Source organism: Salmo trutta, chromosome 12 (genome assembly GCF_901001165.1).
Source record: "Salmo trutta chromosome 12, fSalTru1.1, whole genome shotgun sequence".
NCBI lineage: Eukaryota > Metazoa > Chordata > Actinopteri > Salmoniformes > Salmonidae > Salmo > Salmo trutta.
Genome location: NC_042968.1, coordinates 37,557,597 through 37,578,497, shown reverse-complemented (window position 1 = coordinate 37,578,497; position 20,901 = coordinate 37,557,597). Strand labels below are relative to the sequence as shown.

Genomic DNA, 20,901 nt, shown 5'->3' with positions numbered 1-20,901 from the left:
TCAGAGATTTGCCCAATCAGAACAGATGCAGACGATGTTTCTCTTGTTCAAGCAACTTGAACGCCACCTAGAGGTTTAAAATAAATTAAACTATGGACAAGACTTCAGTCTATTCAAATAAGAGTTTAATGCCAAACACCATACTACACAACATCATAGAAGTCAAAGAAGAGGTGACAAAGGGACACAGAAAATGGGCTACAAATGTAGTCTTTGTAGTTTGTATATACAATTCAGCTGCCCGGTAGTCCTCCTGTACTCCATGTTCAACACAGTAAATAGAAAAATGAAAATCAGTCTAAAGATAGAAACAGTCCAGAGATTGTCTTTAGCTGGTTACAGCACTGACAGAGTAGCCTTGTGGGCCAAATGTTGATGGGGAAACTTGTCCTATTTGGGTTGTTAAAATGTCCTCCTTCCAGATCAATTGGTGGCAGTTCAACTTCACACACTCCCACGACTACAACTCTCCCCAAAGTATTCCCTGGTGTAGTGGCTTGGATCTATTCCATGAGATCGTTCCATCGGTAGTGTAGGAGCAAGACTTCAGTCAAGTGGATCTGAGGATCTGGTTGATGTCCATAGCCAAAAGTGTTTCTGTTTACATTTGTTCATGTAAATGGGAATGCCCAGGTTCTCATGTGAGATCAGAATTAACATCCAGAATTGACAGGCTTTGCTGGACAGAAACAGAGCCAGATGACAAGGTTCTGGTCAGGCGTGAAGAGGTACCGAGTGGTGGGACATGTGGTTACACAAAATTAAACTCAAATTCATATACGACGATGATGAAACACTGGGAAAATGGAAGTATTATTACCACCAACCCAAAACACTACAGGCTCAACCTTTCTGGGGACAGGATTTCTTACAAAAAAAAGACAAAGGAAGAGCATGTCAAATGCAGTGTGCTTGGTTGTTGATGATGATTAAACTGTAGCGGTTGAATGGTATACATTCACATATACTCAGATGGTTGTCAATGTGGATCTTATTATGGACATGGACCAGATTTGGCGATCAGAATACAATTTCACAAATCATTGTACATGTGTCTACACCTGCACCTTCTGAAAGTGTACAACATGACACTATAAAACAGTGCTGTTTATAATTGGGGGGCCTTTACCACCGTTCTCTTTTATATTGAGACATTATCAATACCTTGTAAAGTAGGCAGAACTACATCTCATCTGGACTGATTTTAATAGAGCATGATTGTGCTTCAGAAACGGACTCGGGAGTCTTACGTCTCTGAGTCATCTTTAAAGTGACATTTACCAGAAAGTAGAGATGTGGATGCTGCATGTGGCTGATTGGTCCTGTGGAGGTGGCATGACTGATCCCTCTACTGTAGCCCTGGAGGAGGAACCTGTGATCCAAGTGGGAATCTTAACACTGCCCGTTACCAATGATGACTGATCCAGACATTCTGATGGATATATTAATGGGGAATTGGTTTAGGGGGTACAAAGCGTTTACATTATGTACAGGGAAAGTGGAAATAGTTTCTAGGCTACATTCATTGTTCAGAAATTCCGAATGGGAACTGGTGCCAATGACTTGAGTGAAAAACCAGATAGACAAATAATGCCTTGAAACATTTTGTATAAAATTATCAATTTCAAGACAATGAAAATGTTATACTTTGCTAAATGAAGGCTTACATGACATAACACGAAAGAAACAGAACACAAAGGAAAAAGGCTCTAATAAAGTTCCTTTGGTAAAAACAGTTGTTAAAATTTGAGCATTTTCAATATAGGCTATTTCTCTTCAGCAACTTTTGACCCGAGGTCTAAACTAAGTCTGTTAGGGTACACATCAATGCACATCTCTGACAAAAAGGACAACTATCAACAAGCTATTTACAAATCAGCAGTATGTGGGTAGTCTGATGTTACTATACTTGACTGACTGGGGGAAAACCTGGTATTTTCGCATAAATCTGCCCAATATCTACACCACGGCTGCCAGAGATGTTTGTGGACACATAGCATACATACCTGTACCACTGACAAAAAGAAACATTCACAGGCTATACAATTATACAAAATCCAAAACCCATCTTGTGGCCTGGATAAAATACATGTTCATAGTACATGCCTGTATGCTAATCTTCCTACTCACAGTGGTGAGAGAGACTTCTGTGGTTCCCCTTAGCTGTTAACCTAGAGACCTGCACACCGGATGGTGTGGTGCTCCTCAACCACTTCAATGGGTGTATATTGCTTCAAAACGGGGGAAAAAGGCCAAGCATTCTGTATGGCGTGTTCTTTCTGCGTGGCTCTCAACAGTATCCATCAGTCTGAGGATCAGTCCAGCCAAGGATCAATAGCTGTTTAACTACAACGGCTTCCTTTCTTGCACTCATAGCGTATTCGGTCGCAGCATATCTTTTCTGCTGTATTCAAAGGTGGCATAAGACAGGCCGGTAGGGGTGGGTGGGGGTTTAGGGGATTGATGGAGAACTGGTTGGTGGCCACATAGGAAATTTGGCTTTTTTTTGCGCTGCAAAGATAGGGAGGGTCCATTTAAAAAGTCCTTATAAAAACAAATATAAAGTAATCTCCGGCAGTTTCCAGAATCCAGCAATTTGCTGCCAAGCTGATTTATTAAAACGACGATAAGTAATACCCTTCCGTCATCTCGTCACCCGGTTGGCTAAGGTGCCCCTGACGAGCTGCCATGATACGTCACATGGTATCTGTTGATGTTCAGGTAATAGAGGACCTGGGGATCCCGGGTGGTGGTGCACGGCAACAGACCCTCGCGACGCTCTCCCATCAGCCACTTGCGGGTGTCGGTGGCCATGTCGCTGGTCACGTGTTCCTTGGCCCAGGTGTCCACCAAGCCTTGGAAGCGGCGGTGCAGGCGAGTGTGGACTCTCTGGTGGGACTGGGGAAGGGAGGGACATCGGGGTTAGCTGTAGTGAAGATCATATCAGCACTCTGACCAACACCATGTTGGTTGAAACATCAGTAAGCGGCCATTTCAAAATATGACATATTCCAATATCTTCAGTGTTTTCCACAAGTACATTAAGTAGCCAGCCAAATAGAAATAGTAGCCAGGTCCCCATGGGCAAATTTTTTTGCGGAAGGAGCTCTATTTAGGTGGCCTATGGTACATTCTAATGCCTTGATTATTGAATACTTTATCGAGTTTACTGCCCAAAATGCAAAAATTTGTTGTAGAAAGACATGACTTTACAATTTAAAATACTGAACATTGATGAATTCAGTTTATTGTTAGTTGTTTTGGATATTGTCTTTCAATTGGCTCATGTTGGTTAATGTTGCATAGACTTACGGTTTTCAAGTCATGTTTAAAAACATTCTGAGCAGTAGATCTCGGATTGCATCTCGACTCAGAAAGTGACCGGGACTCAGAAAAGGTTGGTGACCACTGTTCTAGAGTATTCCCTGCATGAAGCAGCGAGAGCTGCATGTAGCCACGTGTGCACATTTTGTTCATATCCTTTGCTAGTTAGTGAGTTATTAGCCCAGTTAGAGATCATTTGTAGTCAGGGGGGAGTGATTACTTCTTACAAGAGCACAAAATGTGTGCATTTCTAGACATCTTTTAAAAGCAAGTCAGGTAAAGAGACTGTCTTAAAGGGGCAGTGTTGTATTTTGAGACAGGCTTGAATAAGCTAAGTAGCCAATAGGCAGAGGGTAGCATTAGTCTGATTCTATGTAGTAATGGTATGGGAATAATAATGCATTTTATTTTGTAAAGTGGTTTCTTGCATCAAACAACATTTTCAGTCAAGTGTATTAACAGGTTAATGTCAAGCCCACATGTTTTTTTTTAAAGTCTCATGGAATGTAGGCCTACATTGAACACCACACATTGGCTGCTACTGTAGGCTGAATGATAGAACAGCTATTTCCATGTTAAAATGTTATGGGATCCATTTTAGCCATTGATCAAATAGCCACAGTAGCCTACTTGGCCACTGTTAAAACTTAAAGGGAGTACAGCCTCAGTGTTCACAGTAAACACGCGCTGGAAGTTGCACAGAATTTTCATAAATGTTCAAGTTTGTGCTCAGCAGACCTGAAATTTGCTCAGTGCCCCACATATTTTTTAGGGAACATTGGTTGGTGGTGTTGCCTACCTGGTGAGCCCGGGTCAACGCAGTGCGTCTGTACATGTAGTCCTCCGACTTGAACACGTACACCATCTTGTAGGAGTTGAGTTTGAACATGCACTCCATCTTCAGGTCCTCAGCGCTGTGGGACTTCTCCAACGTCCCCGTAGCCGCCTTCGCCTGCTGCAGCTGCTCCCACCCTCTCTGGCACTTCCGTATCCGCCGGAGGTTCCTGATTGGAAGAGGAGAAAGATTGGCATTAGACCAGAGCCAGTAACAATGCCTTGCTTACCTGTGCCCTCTACCCACATAGCAATTCAGTTTACAAGGACAGTTTACGCAAATTTCGGTCAAATCATGCAAGTACTTAGACTGCAATGCACTATATCCATACCATTTGTAACATTGGTTGAGCACAACATGTGTAACTTATGGCTAAATGACAGGACACATGGTTCCAAAATAACAGACCAACGCTAATGCTATTTAGAGGTCAAAATACTCAGTCATTCAGGCCAATGTTTTCCATTTCCAACTCAAAGTCTAATAGATCAGAAAATGTGTGAAATTTGAGCGGGCCGTCCCTGTAAAGATTTGTCTTGATATACCCATGCATAGCAACTCACCCAATAATAAGTTTAACTGGGACACAAATGATTAGGGGAAGGGTAGGCTCTATTGCAGTAGCAGCAGTATTCCTGTACAGTGCACTTCCGTTTGACATTCATATGTTGATTCTCTTGTTAGTCTTTAATATCCTTGGCAAAAAATATTTTGGTCAATCAAATTGAATCCAGATTAAAAATTTTATTTTGCAAGCATTAAAAATGCAATTATTATTCACCCCGCTTTAATGAAAGGTTTAAATGTGTACTTACCACACAGGGTAGAGGTGAGCGAGGACTGAAACCGTGAAGCATATTTTGTCAATGCCACTTAGGACATTGCAGTTAGAGTAGCCAATTTCCAATAGAAATGGGAGAAAGGACATTTCATTTGTTTTTTTACACATTGCCGCCAAAAGGGTTAACAAGCCAGGATATGGGTTGAAAGATACTTTGATGTGCACATACAGTACTTCCACTGACAATGTACAGAGCAGTTATGACCATGCAATGAGGACAACATTTAACTGAGAAGACAACCTGCTGGTTGTCACTGCTGTTTAAAAGGTACTTTTTGGGGTGGAAAATAAGAGAATCATGCCTATTGACTTTTGTACCAACCTCTCATATTCTTGATATGAGAAACAGACAAAATGTGGGTGAGATCACTGATAAATCATATCCAGTCAAGACAAGTAGCAAATATATGCAATGGGTAAAATAAAACAAAAGGGGGGGGGGGACTGACGCCAATTTTTTCCCCCTGTTTTGCATGGGTCCTTCCAGCCCATTGAAATGTATATGATACATTATGGACAGCCATTTTGAAAAATGGCAACAAGCACTGAAAACCAAAGACAGACAGGCTTGATGTGCAACACTCATCTCAGGGCTTAATAGAGGACCCAACCACCCTTCCATGCAATGCTCAGAGAGACGTCTGGAAAGAAATACACCAACATTTGAGCATACAATTCAGACCATTTTATTCACAAGCCCCTTCTCTTTTGTACAAGTGTTGCAGATGCCGTGCTTGACCAGGTTTTCATGAGTTATCAGCACTAGTCTTGGTCAACTCGTATAAAAACCTCACCCACAACAAAAAGATTGCAACGGGAGTGCACTGTATCCTTAAATTGTTTTACACATTATAATAGAGTATGCTGAACACCCCAAATCTCAATCCGTACAACATTTACATGTATCTAAACAGTGATTAGAAGAAGTCACATACAGAATGTTTTTCCTATGAATACAATTACAGGAAACACAGGGCAGCTGATAAAAAAGAAAAATGATTTTATCTGAATCCTTTTCTCTAGACCGACAAAAAGGGGCCTTTGCCTGTCACCAATGCCACAACAAAAAAAATGGCCGTCGTGACAATGCAATTAAGGACACTGTACATATAGAATTTCTGCTCAACCAAATGGTTATCCTCCAACAGAGAAAGTTATTGTACAATAGAACACTAATATGCGCGATGGTATAAAAATACTTCCTTCCCTTACATACATAAGCAATGTGAAAAGTAAACTCCTGTTCATTGCTTTTTTTCCTCCTTTCAGTTTATATCAAACCGCTATTGTAGCCTTATTCTCACAATAAAAAAAATCTAACGAAATACATATATATTTTTTTTACCCAATGATTTGATGACTAGTTTGTTGAGTGGGAAAGTTGAAATAAATACTATCCTACTAATATAATATAAAAATTGCAATATTCATAAATAAAAGGGCCCTGTAAAAAAGAGAAAAAAAAGAGTGAATAAATGGATAAATAATGAGTCTATTTAAAAAGATGGCAGGGTAAAGTGCAATCTTTCGGAGATAAAGGTAGGGGGGCAGAAATGGAGAAACAAGTTGCTTTTCGAGTAGACAGCCAATTACATTCTCTCTAACAAAAACAGGACAGGCACCGTCAGCATTTCTACTAAACATCTGATTTTTTTAGCACTTAGGCCTACTTTTCTGAGGAAAGCAAACACAAAAATGACCTAGTGCACTTGTAGTTCAACTGGTGTGTTCATCACTATTGGCAGAGTTTTTCAAAACAAGTGCTTCGTGGATAAGTCTCGTGGCCCCATTTAGTTTGAGGCTACGGGGAGAAAGCCCTGAAAGTTTGGTTTGTGCAAAAAACACTGACCTGGAACTGACCTGCACGTGGAGAGGGAGATGGGCTTGTACTCATTCTCAAAATGAGCCTTTTTTGGGGGTTTTTGTCAGCTGGTATTGGCTTGTGAAACAGTGCCATTGCCTGTCTTAGAGAGAGCCTTTAGGGGTAGATGCTGTTAGCTGTGCAGACGGGGGAGACACAGCCAGAGGCCTCACCTGGGGAGGAACACAGGCTTTTGGGCCAGGTGCTCGCGCAGCTCTGGAGACGCTGAGTCCGAGTTCAGGTAGCGTCCCACGTAGTCGCACCACCGCTGTTTAAAGAACCAGAAGGGAACTACCGTCACTACACAAGAATCTGACTCATCTGAATCTGTTCTGAATGTCATGTAGCGATGCATTAGACTGATGTCACCACCTGCCTGCCATACACACACACACACACCTCTGTCTCAGCGGGTTCGTCTGAGTTCTCCTCCTCCGTGTCAAGCAGCTCCAGGGTCAGGGTCACGCTGCCTTGGCTCTTCACAAACATCAGCTGGACCACAAACAAACCAGTCAAACAAGAAGACAACCAACAAGACAGACAGCAAAGGTCAGAGAGAACGTACCATCATGAGAGAAAGGGGACAGAAGAACAAAATGAAAGCAAGAGAGAAAACCAGACAGAGAACACATGAAAGTTCAAATGCAACTCAAAGTATTTTGCTCAGACACCATAACATCCCAGGTGGGACAGCCAACCACCCACCCATACTCCCACACTATACCTTGAAGCAGTTTTCGTCGGACATGAGCTGCTCCGCCTTGCGCTGGTATGCCCCCTCGGCGGTCACTCTGGAGGCCTGGGTGGACAGGGCGCCGCCGGTGGCCTTGTTGGTGCTCTGGCTCAGGTAGAGGTCTGTCACGCGCACACAGAGCTCATCACTCACAATGTGCTGGAGCTGGTGATAGGAACCACAATGCCAGGTGTGAGCACAGTCATTAAGTCAGCCATCAAAGTTATCATTGTTTAGGCAGGGTGGGCCCCCATTTAGCTCATTTGACAATTTTGGTGCCTAGATGTTCCTCAAGGTTTGCTTTTTCTTGCTGTCTGGGACCTACCGGAGGGAAAAGACTGTACTGACCTGTCTGACAATGCTCTGGATGAGCTTGTCCATGGTGAAGGCGGTGTAGGCGTGGATGGTGAACATCTCCCTGAGGGAGTCCTCGTACTGGGTGGGCTCCATGTTACCGTCCAGGAGGTTCCGCACCATCTCCAGGAAGGCAGAGTAGTAGTCCTCCACTTCAATGTCCACTGGGAAAGGAAAAGGCCAGGATTTAAAGTGATAGTACAAATGTTTTGTATAATTTCAGCAAGTCGTTTTTGAAAGTAGCGTTCACCAGCCAAAACGGGTCCTGGAAAATTGTGTAAGTTACAAGTGTGTATCAGTTAACTGATCCACCTCCCACTTTTACCTTGCAACCCGATTAGACATCATTCCACCTGCCAATCAACATCAGAGGTGCATTCAGCAAGATGCAACATTTTGAAAAGTTCAGATAGATATACTCTATGTGGAACAAACATGCCTTTCTGACATGTAGCCTAGATTAGAATAAGGATGCAACGGACTATTGGTGGCATTTCTTTCGGCAACGTTTGGCTACTGAATGTGGCCCAGGTAAGGTTGCTGTAGGCTACTTAATCTACATCCCTTGTAGCAGTGTGATCAGATCATTATGGCAAAACATAGCCTACTGAAATGAGATAGTGAGTGTACAACAACATCTACCTCATAGTATGACACTATGGGCTATAAGGATTAATGTCTCACCCTCATCTGTTATTAGTAGGAGAAAGTCTGACTAACGTCTGATCTGATGCATTGATTTGACCGATGTATTTGATTTATTCTCAGTTATCAAAATAACTAAGCATTTACAGTTAACCTGTGTTGCTTCACAAGTGCCCGTCCACTATGAAACAAACGAGCGCAGCTCACATGCATGAAATATTTGAAGCATTGAATGTAAGGATTGTGTGGCTTTCTCCGCTAGGATAAGGTTACAGATGGTATCATATGCATGAATGAGCCATACATTGGCAAAACGTGTCGAAATCAGAAGGTTTAAAAATACAGACAGTTTTCATGATCCCGGCTAGCCTATTGAAGTGATTAGGAAAACATTTGGAGGGAAAATCTCCCCCTGGCTGTGGTGTAAATGATAGGAAGGGTATCTATGTGCAATTGGAACACCAAAGGTCTGTGTTGGAACCATTGACGTTGTCAAAAAAAAACATTCTCCTGGAGATGTTAGCATGTACATGGCATTTTTTTTTAAAGATATGAAAGTAAAAAACAATGTGACAGACTAGACTACTTCAGAGGTATAGCTTTGTAGATATAAAATTGCATGATGAAGGTAAAGTACATTTTCTCCATGGAAAAATGTTACACAGGGAGCAAAACAAATGGGTGATTTGATCTAAACCTCAATGGTCAGTGGGTACACAGCATACTGCAGTTTGGTTTGAAAGGTTGTCTGGACTTACTGGGCTCCTTTAGTCTCAGCTGGACGGCAGGATTCTCACTCTTATCCCGTTTGACGCCCAGCACCTCCCTCTCCCACTCCCGTTCCCTGCAGTCCTCCTCGATCTGCCTCTCTGCCTGCCCATAGATGCGCAACAACCGCAAACAGAGGATCTGGTGCAGGCGCTGGAAAATGTACCAGTTGTTGTTGACGTAGTAGAGGTTGTAGACTTCGTCTAGGCCACGCAGTTTCTGCGCCCCCGTGTTGCCGAAAAGCAGCTTAGACTTAGCGGAGCCGCCACTGCCGGCCAACCCGTTATGCTTCTTTGACCCGTCTTCATCTGGCCCGGTTTCGTCTTCTTCCTCCTCCTCCTCCTCGTCTTCCTCTTCCTCCACATCCGACAGCTCCCCGCGCCGGGCGAACAGCATGTCTGGGATAAAGTGGTGGATGACCTGTTTGATCTTGTACTTGTCCTCCTTCTGGATGCCGGCCTGCCTCTTTACGTGGTGGATGATGAGCGCTGCGGCGTCCTCCAGGATCTGGCTGTCCTGGTAGGTCAGGGTCATGTGGGGCCCGCCAGGCACGGTGGTCGTGTCCTCGGAAGCCTGTTCCTGTCGCTAAATGGAGGCAAAAAAAACAAACAGGTTAGGGTAGCTTAAAAAAAAAAAAAAAAAAAGCTTTCATCAATACTTGGAGACGTTGACACATAGATCAGATCAAGTAAGTGGTATATCACTGCCTCTTACCTCATCGTATATGGTCTCAATCTCATTGAGCAAGGTCTTTGAGCGGAACACCTTGGTGTCATTCTGCTTGAAGTTGATACCTTGGTGGTCGAGGGACTTGAGGTAATACTTCTCATTCTGCTCCCTCCAGATCTTGTTGAATCCTCTCTGGGCTTCCCTCCATTCTTCTTCTTTCATCTTTAACCTGGAACGAGGCCAATCAGAACACATACCGTGGTTAACATGGGATAGCAACATGTTCTCTGGAAGCTGTTGCTTTAAGCCACTTTACAGTTCTCAAATGTACATTTATTGTTCATCACACAACCTCTTCATATCACACCTCTTCAGTACTATAGGGACGGACACAGCCGGGTTCCTCTTGAGCCCGTCGATGATGTCGGCGGCCTTGTCGCCGTATATCCTCTGGATGGCCTTGCGGTGGATGACCTCGGAGCAGCCGCCCATGGTGTTGTCCAGCCGGAACTTGACCTGCTCCTCGGCCGTCAAGCGCGACAGCCTCCTCTGTACCGCCTCCAGAGCTCTTATGGTGGCCAGGTTGGTCTCCAGCACCACGTCCAGCTGCAGGGTGAAGAAGAGTATGGAAAATGTCAGTACATCACTTCAGACAGGACATCACCATACTTTGGTTTGTACTATTAGAATATAACTACCATGAGAGGGGGGAAAGTCTCACCTCGAAACGCTCGTCCTCACATCTGTAAATATGCTCCTCATACTGGGTCTTCTTGGAGCTGACAAAGGTGGAATCCTCTGACCACGAAGGGAACGATACCCACGTGTCATTTAGGACCTGAAATGGACCATACTGTTAAAACTCTGCTCTAACTGATTCACTTGCCAAGATGAGTACTTGAACAACATCTCAGTACTAACCAATTAAACCCCTGTAATCGACTTCACTGGCTGGATGATGCATGCAAAAAAAGTGACTAAAATTCTATTTTCATTGCTCTTTAATTTTCCTATACACAAACATGTATTTGACTAATTCCTCAGGTTTTTATTGATCCTATGATTCCATTTGGTTGACTTTGAAGGGTAACATTTGACTGTGAATAACGGCTAAGCTCACCTCTTTACACAGTGGGGTCCTCCCTGTACACTTGGGCTGTGTGTAGCTCTTGGGTAGCGCCCTGTAGCTGGAGCCCAACCTCTTACAGGAAGCGTAGTCAATCTCCATGGCCATGCCCTCTGTGGTCCTCTCCTTGGGAAAGCTCTCGATGTGGCTGGACTCTCTGTAGCCCAGGAAGTTTTTGAACCAGGAGAACAGCTCTGGGAATTTTCTGCAGATCACATTCCAGAATGGGTGTTAGATGGGCGGCAAAATATCAGGATGAATAACAAAGCTTGTATTTTCACATGCCGTTAACGAACAAGGCCATCTATTTTAATGTAACTATTTTATTTGAACCTTTACTAGGCAAGTGAGGTAAAAACAAATTCTTTTTTTACAATGACAGCCTACCTGGTAACAGTGGGTTAACTGCCTTGTTCAGGGGCAGAACGACATATTTTTACCTTGTCAGCTCGGGGATTCGATCCAGCAACCTTTCGGTTACTGGCCCAACGCTCTAACCACGAGGCTACCTGCCTCTAACCACGAGGCTACCTGCCTTCCCCGTGCTGACAATGTATAGGAGGCCAATAATAGGAATAGAAAAGAATGCCTAAAGCTTTTTAGATCATGAACATGGACATTCATTTTGCCTAACAGACATATTAGCAACACCTTTTTGACATGCTCAGAGTGTCAGAGTTGTACACTACCGACTCAGCCTGATCTTGAGAGGCTGGTGGCCCTGTTAACTCTACTCGTCTGCTGTAGCATGACTGAATTGTCTACACTCCTCACAGCAGAGAAATTAGTTGCAACAGCTATGCAGCGTGTCCTGTAGTCTGGCTGATAAATTGTGCAAAGTTTTGAAATGGTTGTTTGGCGCAGGTGATAGTTGCTTAAAGCTTACCCCAGGAACGGTAGCACTAGCTGCACAAGCTCTGCACGAGAAATCACTTCCTGGTTAAAGATGAGCAGACACCGCAGGAAGTTGTCATAGGCCTCAGAGCTCCGGAGGGCTTTCCTCACCTGTGATAAGAAAGCAGCTCTGTAAATACACACTACAACACACACTGAATGACTTTAAAATTGGGTTAGGGGGACAGCATTTAATCCCAACCAGGCAATTCATTAATTCAAATCATGTTCAGTTGGAACAGAATAAATAATTTCTATAGGTTTCATTCGTATAGATCACATTTTATGTTATTGTAGAACATTCACATTAGGTTTAAAAAAAAATGTAGACGAACCTTTTCAAAGAAGAGAGATTCTGTGCCGATGCTATGTTTGCTGGCCTCAGACATGGCATGGTCTTTCACCAGCATCTTGGGTTTCTTCTGCAAGGGTGGGAAAGAGATGAATTGAGCGTAAATAAGGACTACATTACCACTGACATGGTAGACCAATTAACTGATACAGGGACAGAAGTTTCAGCAGTATATTACAGTTCTACAGTTAGTAAATAAATAAAAATCCCACATTTAAAGAGTTGACAGATCTATGGGACGCTCTAGTCAAAAGTATACCATTCTAAGCTGTCTGAACAGTATTACAACTGTTACTACTGCTAACTAGTTTCTTAATAGCCACGTGTCTGACAACTATGGTTGCAAAGCTACCGGTAATTTTACCAGAATCTTCAGTAATTAACTGGTAATCTATGGTAATTTGGGTAATTTATACTTGAATAACTTTTTTTTATAAAGCAGTAATATATAGTATTCATTTGTTATATCTGTGTCCATATTGTCCATGAGTTTCTAGTGGATAGACCATATGGTTCAAGAAAAAATAGCCTATCACAACTGCCACCGGTTTGGCGACAAAACGTTTACATACAAAGACTTGAAACTGTCAACGAGAGGGCGCTAGTTTACCTTGACGGGAGGCGTGGCGCCCGCTCCAGAATGCCTCCGGATTGGACAGCCGTTCTGGTTAAGCCGCTGCTTGTTGTTCATCAGGGGCCTCTTGACCGTGGTGCCGTGGTCGTTGCGCACCGACTCCGCCCGGTCGGCCGTGGTCTTGCTCAGCAGCTGGAGAAAAGGGGGACAACTCTGGATCAGAGATAAACATGAGAGTTTAAGATAGGCAACATCTGTGTAGATCTGCACAAAACATACAACTATTACATCAAACTGAAAGGCATTATCAGTGCATCTTGATCATGTCTGTCATATGATGTAGTAAATAAAACAGGTGGTATTAGTCATAATAACTATATGATATGACAGTGGCCAAGTTTGTATTTCAATGTCCTCACATAGTTTAAACTCAACTTCTATCATTCTGAAATAACATCTCAGGTAAAGGAAGCATTATCCCTTGCAATAGAGGACTATTTTGGCGTGGACGTGAATCACTCACCACTGAACTGTTGGCGTCCGGTAAGAACTGGCCGAACTCCGAGAGCAGGTCCTCCTGGTTCTTGAAGAGCCGTGCCACCTGAGCGTACACCTCCTGCTCTGTCAATGCTGGGGTGTAGTTGCCCCCCGCCTCCTTCGCGTTTCGCTGCTCCTTCTGCAAAAGCAACAATCAGACAACTGGTTACAGACTACACCAAGAACTTCAGACCACTGGTTATAGACTATAACAAGAATTAACCATGGATGACATAATAGGGCCAATGTAAATAACATTACATATATGTATTTATTTAACAAGGCAAATCAGTCAAGAACACATTCTTATTTACAGTGATGGCCTACACCGGCAAACCCTAACCAGGACGACACTGGGCCAGGGCGGCGCACAATCAGAATTATCTGAATTTCCTTCCTCGAAAGTTTCTTTCTGCAATTATTATCCAGTACATATCTGGTTCTTGTAGCCCTGTTCCCAGAAAGTGACCAGGGAGACCACACAAAGGGCCCACTGCCCCGTCGGCAGTTTCATTGTAGCACTGGAATGGAACCTCAAGTTCATATTGACTGGTGACCCAGGTTACGAACAGATCTCTGTGTGTACACGGTCTTTTGTATAGCTTGTTGTTTATACTGCAAATAAATCACCCTTCATAAAGAAGCCAGATTTATCGAATGCAATGCTTTGTGTGGGGCAGCTCCCGCGCTGTGTTTATACCTGGTAAGTGTGCAGGATCTCCAAGAAGGCTTTGTAGATGTCGGGCTGCCCCTGGAAGCGGTTCTTGATCTTGTTGACGTAGTTGATGGCGTGGTTGAACTCCACGGGCTGGTTGTTCTGCAGGGGAGGCCCGCTGGAAGGGGTGCTGCTCACCGGGGCGTGGGACTGGACCGAGGGGGACCGTGGGGAGGCGTAGGATGGGATTGACGGGTTGGGTTGGCTAGTCGGGGTCAGGGCAGGAGACTGCATCGGCTGTGGGGGGAAAATGAGAAGGACAATGAGTTGCCTCCAAATACCAAATATACACTACCGTTCAAAAGTTTGGGGTCACTTAGAAATGTCTTTGTTTTTACAGAAAAGCTAAAAAAAATGGTCCATTAAAATAGCATTAAATTAAGCCGAAATACAGCGTAGACATTGTTAATGTTGTAAATGACTATTGTAGCTGGAAACAGCTGATTTTTAACAGAATATCTACATAGGTCCATTATCAGCAACCATCACTCCTGTGTTCCAATGGCACGTTGTGTTATCTAATCCAAGTTAATCATTTTAAAAAGGCCAATTAATCATTAGAAAACCCTTTTGCAATTATGTTAGCACAGCTGAAAACGGTTGTTCTGATTAAAGAAGCAATAAAACTGGCCTTCTTTAGACTAGTTGAGTATCTGGAGCATCAGCATTTGTGGGCTTGATTACAGGCTCAAAATGGCCAGAAACAAAGACCTTTCTTCTGAAACTCGTCAGTCTATTCTTGTTCTGAGAAATTAAGGCTATTCCATGTGAGAAATTGCCAAGAAACTGAAGATCTCGTACAACGCTGTGTACTACTCCTTTCACTTAACAGCGCAAAATGGCTCTAACCAGAATAGAAGGAGTGGGAGGCCCCGGGGCACAACTGAGCAAGAGGACATTAGAGTGTCTAGTTTGAGAAACAAACACCTCAAGTCCTCAACTGGCAGCTTTATTAAATAGTACCCGCAAAACTCTAGTCAACAGCGAAGAGGCGACTCCGGGATGCTGGCATTCTAGGCAGTTGCAAAGAAAAAGCCATATCTCAGACTGGCCAATAAAAATAAAAGATTAAGCTGGGCAAAAGAACACAGACACTGGAACTCTGCCTAGAAGGCCAGCATCCCAGAGTAGCCTCTTCTGTTGACGTAGAGAGTGGTGTTTTGCAGGTACTATTTAATGACGCTGCCAGTTGAGGACTTGTGAGGCATCTGTTTCTCAAACAAGACACCCTAATGTACTTGTCCTCTTGCTCAGTTGTGCACCGGGGCCTCCCACTCCTATTTATATTCTGGTTAGAGACAGTTTGCGCTGTTCTGTGAAGGGAGTAGTACAGCGTTGTACGAAATCTTCAGTTTCTTGACAATTTCTCGCGTGGAATAGCCTTCATTTCTCAGAACAAGAATAGACTGACGAGATTCAGAATAAAGTACTTTGTTTCTGGCCATTTTGAGCCCACAAATGCTGATGCTCCAGGCCAGTTTAATTGCTTCTTTAAATCAGAACAGTTTTCAGCTGTGCTAACATAATTGCAAAAGGGTTTTCTAATGATCAATTAACCTTTTAAAATTATAAATTGGATTAGCTAACACAACGTGCCATTGGAATACAGGAGTGATGGTTGCTGATAATGGATCTCTGTATAGATAACTCTATGTAGATATTCCATAAAAATGTTGCCATTTCCAGTTATAATAGACATATAGGACATTAACAATGTCTACACTGTTTCTGATCAATTTTATGTTATTTTAATGGACAAAAGAAAGTGCTTTTCTTTCAAAACCAAGGAAATGTCTAAGTGACCCCCAACTTTTGAATGGTAGTGTACATCAGCACATAACAAGGATAAAACAGTAAAACAGAAAAACAATAATATATTTACATACGCAACTATACAGTAATAAGTAAATTAATACATGTTTACATAACAAATGAAGAAATAAGCCAATGACTTGTGGTTCAAATCTCCAATAGGAAACTAAACATGCAAAAACAAAGAACTTGAGAAGAGGTTCTTGCACAGAATGACACAACAAAGGAAAGGGGTCTTAGTGAGCTGGAACCTTGCTGGTCTTGGCCGGTGTAGGCTGGGTGGGTAGAGTGGTGCTGGCTGTGGCTGTGTTGGTGGGGGGTCCACTGGGCGGCTGCAGGGCCTGGTGATGATGGGGCACCGGCTGGCTGGGTGGCCCCGTAACGGGGAGGTTCTGGACCGAAATTCCGTGCGGGGTGATGTAGTGGATCTGACCTGGCGTGGTCACGTTGACCTGCTCGTTGGTCTGGACCTCGATCTTGTAGCCGGGCGGCAGGAAGGTGTTGAATCCCATGATGAGGTCTGGGTGGCCCTTGAAGAGCTGGGAGACACGGCTGATCACGCCCGGAGTGTCGATGCTGTGAAAGTAAATGTGCGTGTTTAAGATTGACTACATGGTAGTTAGACTGTGCAGAATCACTGATCTACAAATCACCTTGCTTCTCAAATAACTACTAATTAGGTGATCAAGATTAGTGATTCCCCGGCTCGCCTTGCTCAAACTGATCCCCTCAAACACATGGAATATCTTCCTGCAGCAAGAGTTCACAGCTTACATGGATGTTTACAGTGTTTGCTTAGAAAAACAAACTAAATTGTAACTGACCTCTGTGACTTGAACTCTTTCATGATGTCAAGGAAGTCGTTGTAGACTTGAGGCTGATTCCCAAACTGCAGTTTCACTTGGTCCAGGTAGGACAGAGCATCTTCAACCTACAAACACAGTTATGCCAGTCAAACAATCTTTTCAAAGGTATAAGGAGATGAAGTGGGCAAGGAGAGATGAAGTGCCTTAGACCGCTGCTCCACCCTGGACCCCATATTATCCAGTACTTCTCCTTCATAGCTTGTTTTCAGCACTTTTATTTCCATGACTGATGAAAACTAATTTCCCCATGGCTCTCGTCCCTCTGCAGCAGTCATACAGTGAGCAATGTTTGTAACGTGGAATAGCAATACAATGACAGAATGCATGTAGAATTGCAATACATATTGGTACCTAAGTATGGTGATGATATCGTATACCTGGCAACTCCCAGCCCTATTATCTACCATGCTTTGAAATCAACAGGTCCTAATTGAGTCCATCATACCTCCACTTTATTCTGTATTTAGTACATGTGCTTATTTTTATCTCTTGTACATTCAATAAAATATATACATATGAAAAATGCACCTTGAGTCGCTGAAACTGGGCACCCTGTGAGGGGGCCATAGGGGCCAAAGGATGGGCATGGCTCTGGACCACCGCAGCCCCCTGTGATTGGACAGCTGGACTGTGGGGGTGGGGCCCGACAAGTGCAGCGGGACTAGAGGCATGTCCATGGCCACTGGAGTTCTGGGGCATTGTGGGAACCTGGAGGACAAGATTCAGTCAAATATCAGTATTCTGCCTGTGGTAAAATAGTAAACAAAGCCTTGAAAAAGGCAAATACAGAAACTACAGGTTGCTGGTTAATTGGTACTTATAAATTAATGCATTGTAGAATCTAGCAAAAGTATTATTTTCTGTGCAACATGCTCTCATCTCAATTAAAGAGATATGGCAACAGTTCCCATACCTGGTAACCCTGGGGGATGGAGTATTGGATGCCGGGGGAAGGCTGCATGTTGTCGGTGACGGTCTCGTACACGGCTGGGGCTAGGACGCGGTGCTGGAAGCCCTCCGCAGTACCCGGGACTGGGGGGCGACGCTGCTGCTGGGACGCAAATACTGGTTCCTGATCCTCCGCACGCCGCTTCATTGTATACTCATACTCAAAAGAGCTAGGATGCACAGGTACAACACAATTAACATTTAGGCATATTTGATTGATAATGGATAGTCACCCTGACACAACTGCGAATTTCAAGATGGATACATTCATTTAGATCATTTCAGACTCTGTGGCACACATTTATGGCATTCTCCAGTATCTGTCTCACCCACAACTAGTGGCTATATTTCCAAAAATGTGATATGAACGTTATTGTGATCACTTTGGATTGAGAGTGGTAGACCCCCCCAACAAGGCTGGAGAATTCAGTACGTCACAAAGAAGGATGTTTGGCCAGAATATGAGCTAGAATTCACATTGACTGCTTTAGTGGACAATACATAGATAACTATGTAGCTAGCTTCAGTGTGTAGGGACGAGGGACGCATTGGCAAAATACCGACTGGACAACGTTATTCAACCATTTATCAAGCTAGCGTGCTTGCTAAGATAACTAGGAAGTAACGTTACTCTCATCACTCAACATGGTAAACCAACATATGGAATATGGCTAGGGAACACATCCACAAGTCTAATCCAAGTTTCTTATTTAGCGGTGGCGACACGTCCCAAAGACGATCCACAAGCTAACGGTGAGATGTTAACTGGCTAGCGGTTAGCTTCTAAACCAGCAATAAGACCTGCCCATTCCCCTCCCCCTCTGCCAAGAGAGGGCCTGACGCCATCCACTGCTAGCGGAGTCGTGCGCGCCCGAACTTGTGTGGCTAAATGTACGAGCGTGTCAGGTCAAATATGTATAGAGCACTGTTAACTATTAGCCTTTTAATTTTTTAACTAACACGTTAGCATTAGCTGTCGTAGTAACGAAAATTTCAATTAAAAATAGATTTCAGTTAACGTTAGCTAACAAGGATGGTTGACTTCCCGGTGGTCTTTTTAGTAAGCTACTGGTAGCAACACATTGTGGCTTACGCTAACCAGCCATGTTCGAACGTCATCATCATGAAACCCAGTGATTCGACTAACGTTAGCTAGCACAACAACTGTCCTTGCTACCATTATTTCAATACTGTAGCAAATACTGTTTTTCGCTGGATAGTGTGTTTTGACGATTAGCTAGTTACAGTGGTTAATTTGTCCGAATCCTATCAAAAAAATTTAGCTAGCCAACTACTGCTGTACGATGCTGTTCACTAGCTCATGGAACTACTGTAGCTAGCTAATAGTCAAAAACACATTAGCGACATTTTCGACATGCTAAAGCAAGCATCGTTAATGTTTAAAGACTCAGTCTGCCAGCAGAAAGATAACATTTTCTGAGATGTATTAATGCATCGGTCTGACAAGGTTATGTAGCAACTTGCTGTAACAGCACCTAGCTAGCGCCATTTAGTTTTGCTTCAAATGGGCTTAGTTAGCTAGCTAACGTTAGCTTGCGAGATAAAACTCACCTCAACTGACTGAGACCAATAACAACTTGTCGAACCAAATTTTGATTTTCTCAGTCAAATGACAAAGATTCGCCAGTTAAACAGTATCAAGATTGAGGGTGCATATTCCAATTGAAATGTCAAAGAAGAACTGTCCCTGCTAGCAAACCCGCTAACAACAATCCCTGTGGCTAGTACGTTCCTTGAACAGAGGCGTGGTTCCAATGAGGGCGGTTAGTCTCCTCCCATTCTAAATGACTATTGGCAACTCTTCAACAGAGGAAACAATAGCAACAGAACTTCATTGGTCAGATTTCCAATCACTCAGATCAGGAAAATAATTGTTACTTACAGGCATTTTTAGACCTCCGCAAACGTTTTACCATTGAATACAAAATATCATCTATAGAACCATAAACTCGATGATAATGTAAGAAATATAGCTACTGTACCTGTATGAACATAATACGCTACTTTGTGCCTTGTATCTAGACACAGGGATACAACACAACCGCATAAACACACCAATTCATACATAGGTATTATAGTGCTCAACGACTTCATAAACACAACATATAGTATTTATGAACCAGACTATAGATGCTTCACAAATCAGTTATAACCTAAGCAATACTATAAAAGGTGCTTACTTCTGGTGCTTTTCCAAAAGGTAAATTACATGTTCTTATGAATGACTTCGGAGAATCAGTCAGAGGGTTTATGTTTAATGTGTATAAAATGTTTGAATTAAGTGAAATTCATGAGGATTAACACTATTTTAGCGGTAGTGGGAGACCAATACGCCTTTTTGTGACCAATTGCGTATCATACCTGGTTTGTCCTTGCACCTGAAGACTGATAGCCAGATGAACTAAAGCCCCAGCAGGAGTCGTCTTTGTGCTTACATAAGCACGATCTATGTTTGTAGTAAACGTGGAGCGTGAGTAGTATCAATAATATTGATTCGTTAAGGCCGGGTTACTGTAATGATGTGACAACTGTTGGTGGCTTTATAAATACATTTGATCGAATTTGATTGATTCAATGTTGAATAATTCATTGGGAGTTATTAGAATGGTTGTTAAAAAACTTTTAAAACCTTTCAATTTCAGTTAACAGTGGAGGAAACTTGTAAATATGTGTCAACGGCAGTTTAAAAAAAATATAAAATCGAGTATAATTTGCTAATTGCAGGATAATTTTACTCACCCCCACATATTCATTAGTCCACTTTTGATACATTCCCACAAAAGTGTGCATGCCAACATCCAATTAAGATATACTACTTCAAGTCAGTCTTTATGATGTGTGTTCTCAAATGTTATTTGGGCATCTTACCTAAAAAAGATTGTGGAACTAGTTACACACACAAACAGCACTTTTGTATTTCAAAATGTGTCAAATATGGTTGCCCAAATAATAATTTATACCTGAATGAATATATGAGACAAGTTGAGAAAACACATTTTAAATTGACTGAATTCTTGTCAAATTGG

General features: G+C 42.9%; 1 protein-coding gene across 2 annotated transcripts; it reads right to left on the bottom strand.

Moving 5' to 3' along the window:
• Positions 1-103: 103 nt before the first annotated feature.
• LOC115203496 (paired amphipathic helix protein Sin3a) lies at positions 104-19,619 on the bottom strand. Of its 2 annotated transcripts, none has more exons than XM_029768217.1 (21): positions 19,427-19,619; positions 17,820-18,024; positions 17,435-17,614; positions 16,865-16,971; positions 16,292-16,616; positions 14,214-14,465; positions 13,500-13,652; positions 13,013-13,189; positions 12,386-12,472; positions 12,043-12,161; positions 11,151-11,361; positions 10,752-10,868; positions 10,398-10,636; positions 10,076-10,259; positions 9,352-9,946; positions 7,943-8,112; positions 7,586-7,759; positions 7,261-7,353; positions 7,035-7,129; positions 4,124-4,328; positions 104-2,898 (listed from the first exon to the last, which is right to left on the bottom strand). In XM_029768217.1, exons 2-21 carry the CDS (start codon positions 18,000-18,002, stop codon positions 2,665-2,667), a joined length of 3,900 nt encoding a protein of 1,299 aa, XP_029624077.1. In that variant the 5' UTR covers positions 18,003-18,024; positions 19,427-19,619; the 3' UTR covers positions 104-2,664. The 2 variants fall into 2 exon arrangements, with proteins under 2 accessions (XP_029624077.1, XP_029624078.1); XM_029768218.1 differs by having other exon boundaries at positions 13,013-13,168.
• Between the last annotated feature and the right edge of the window lie 1,282 nt (positions 19,620-20,901).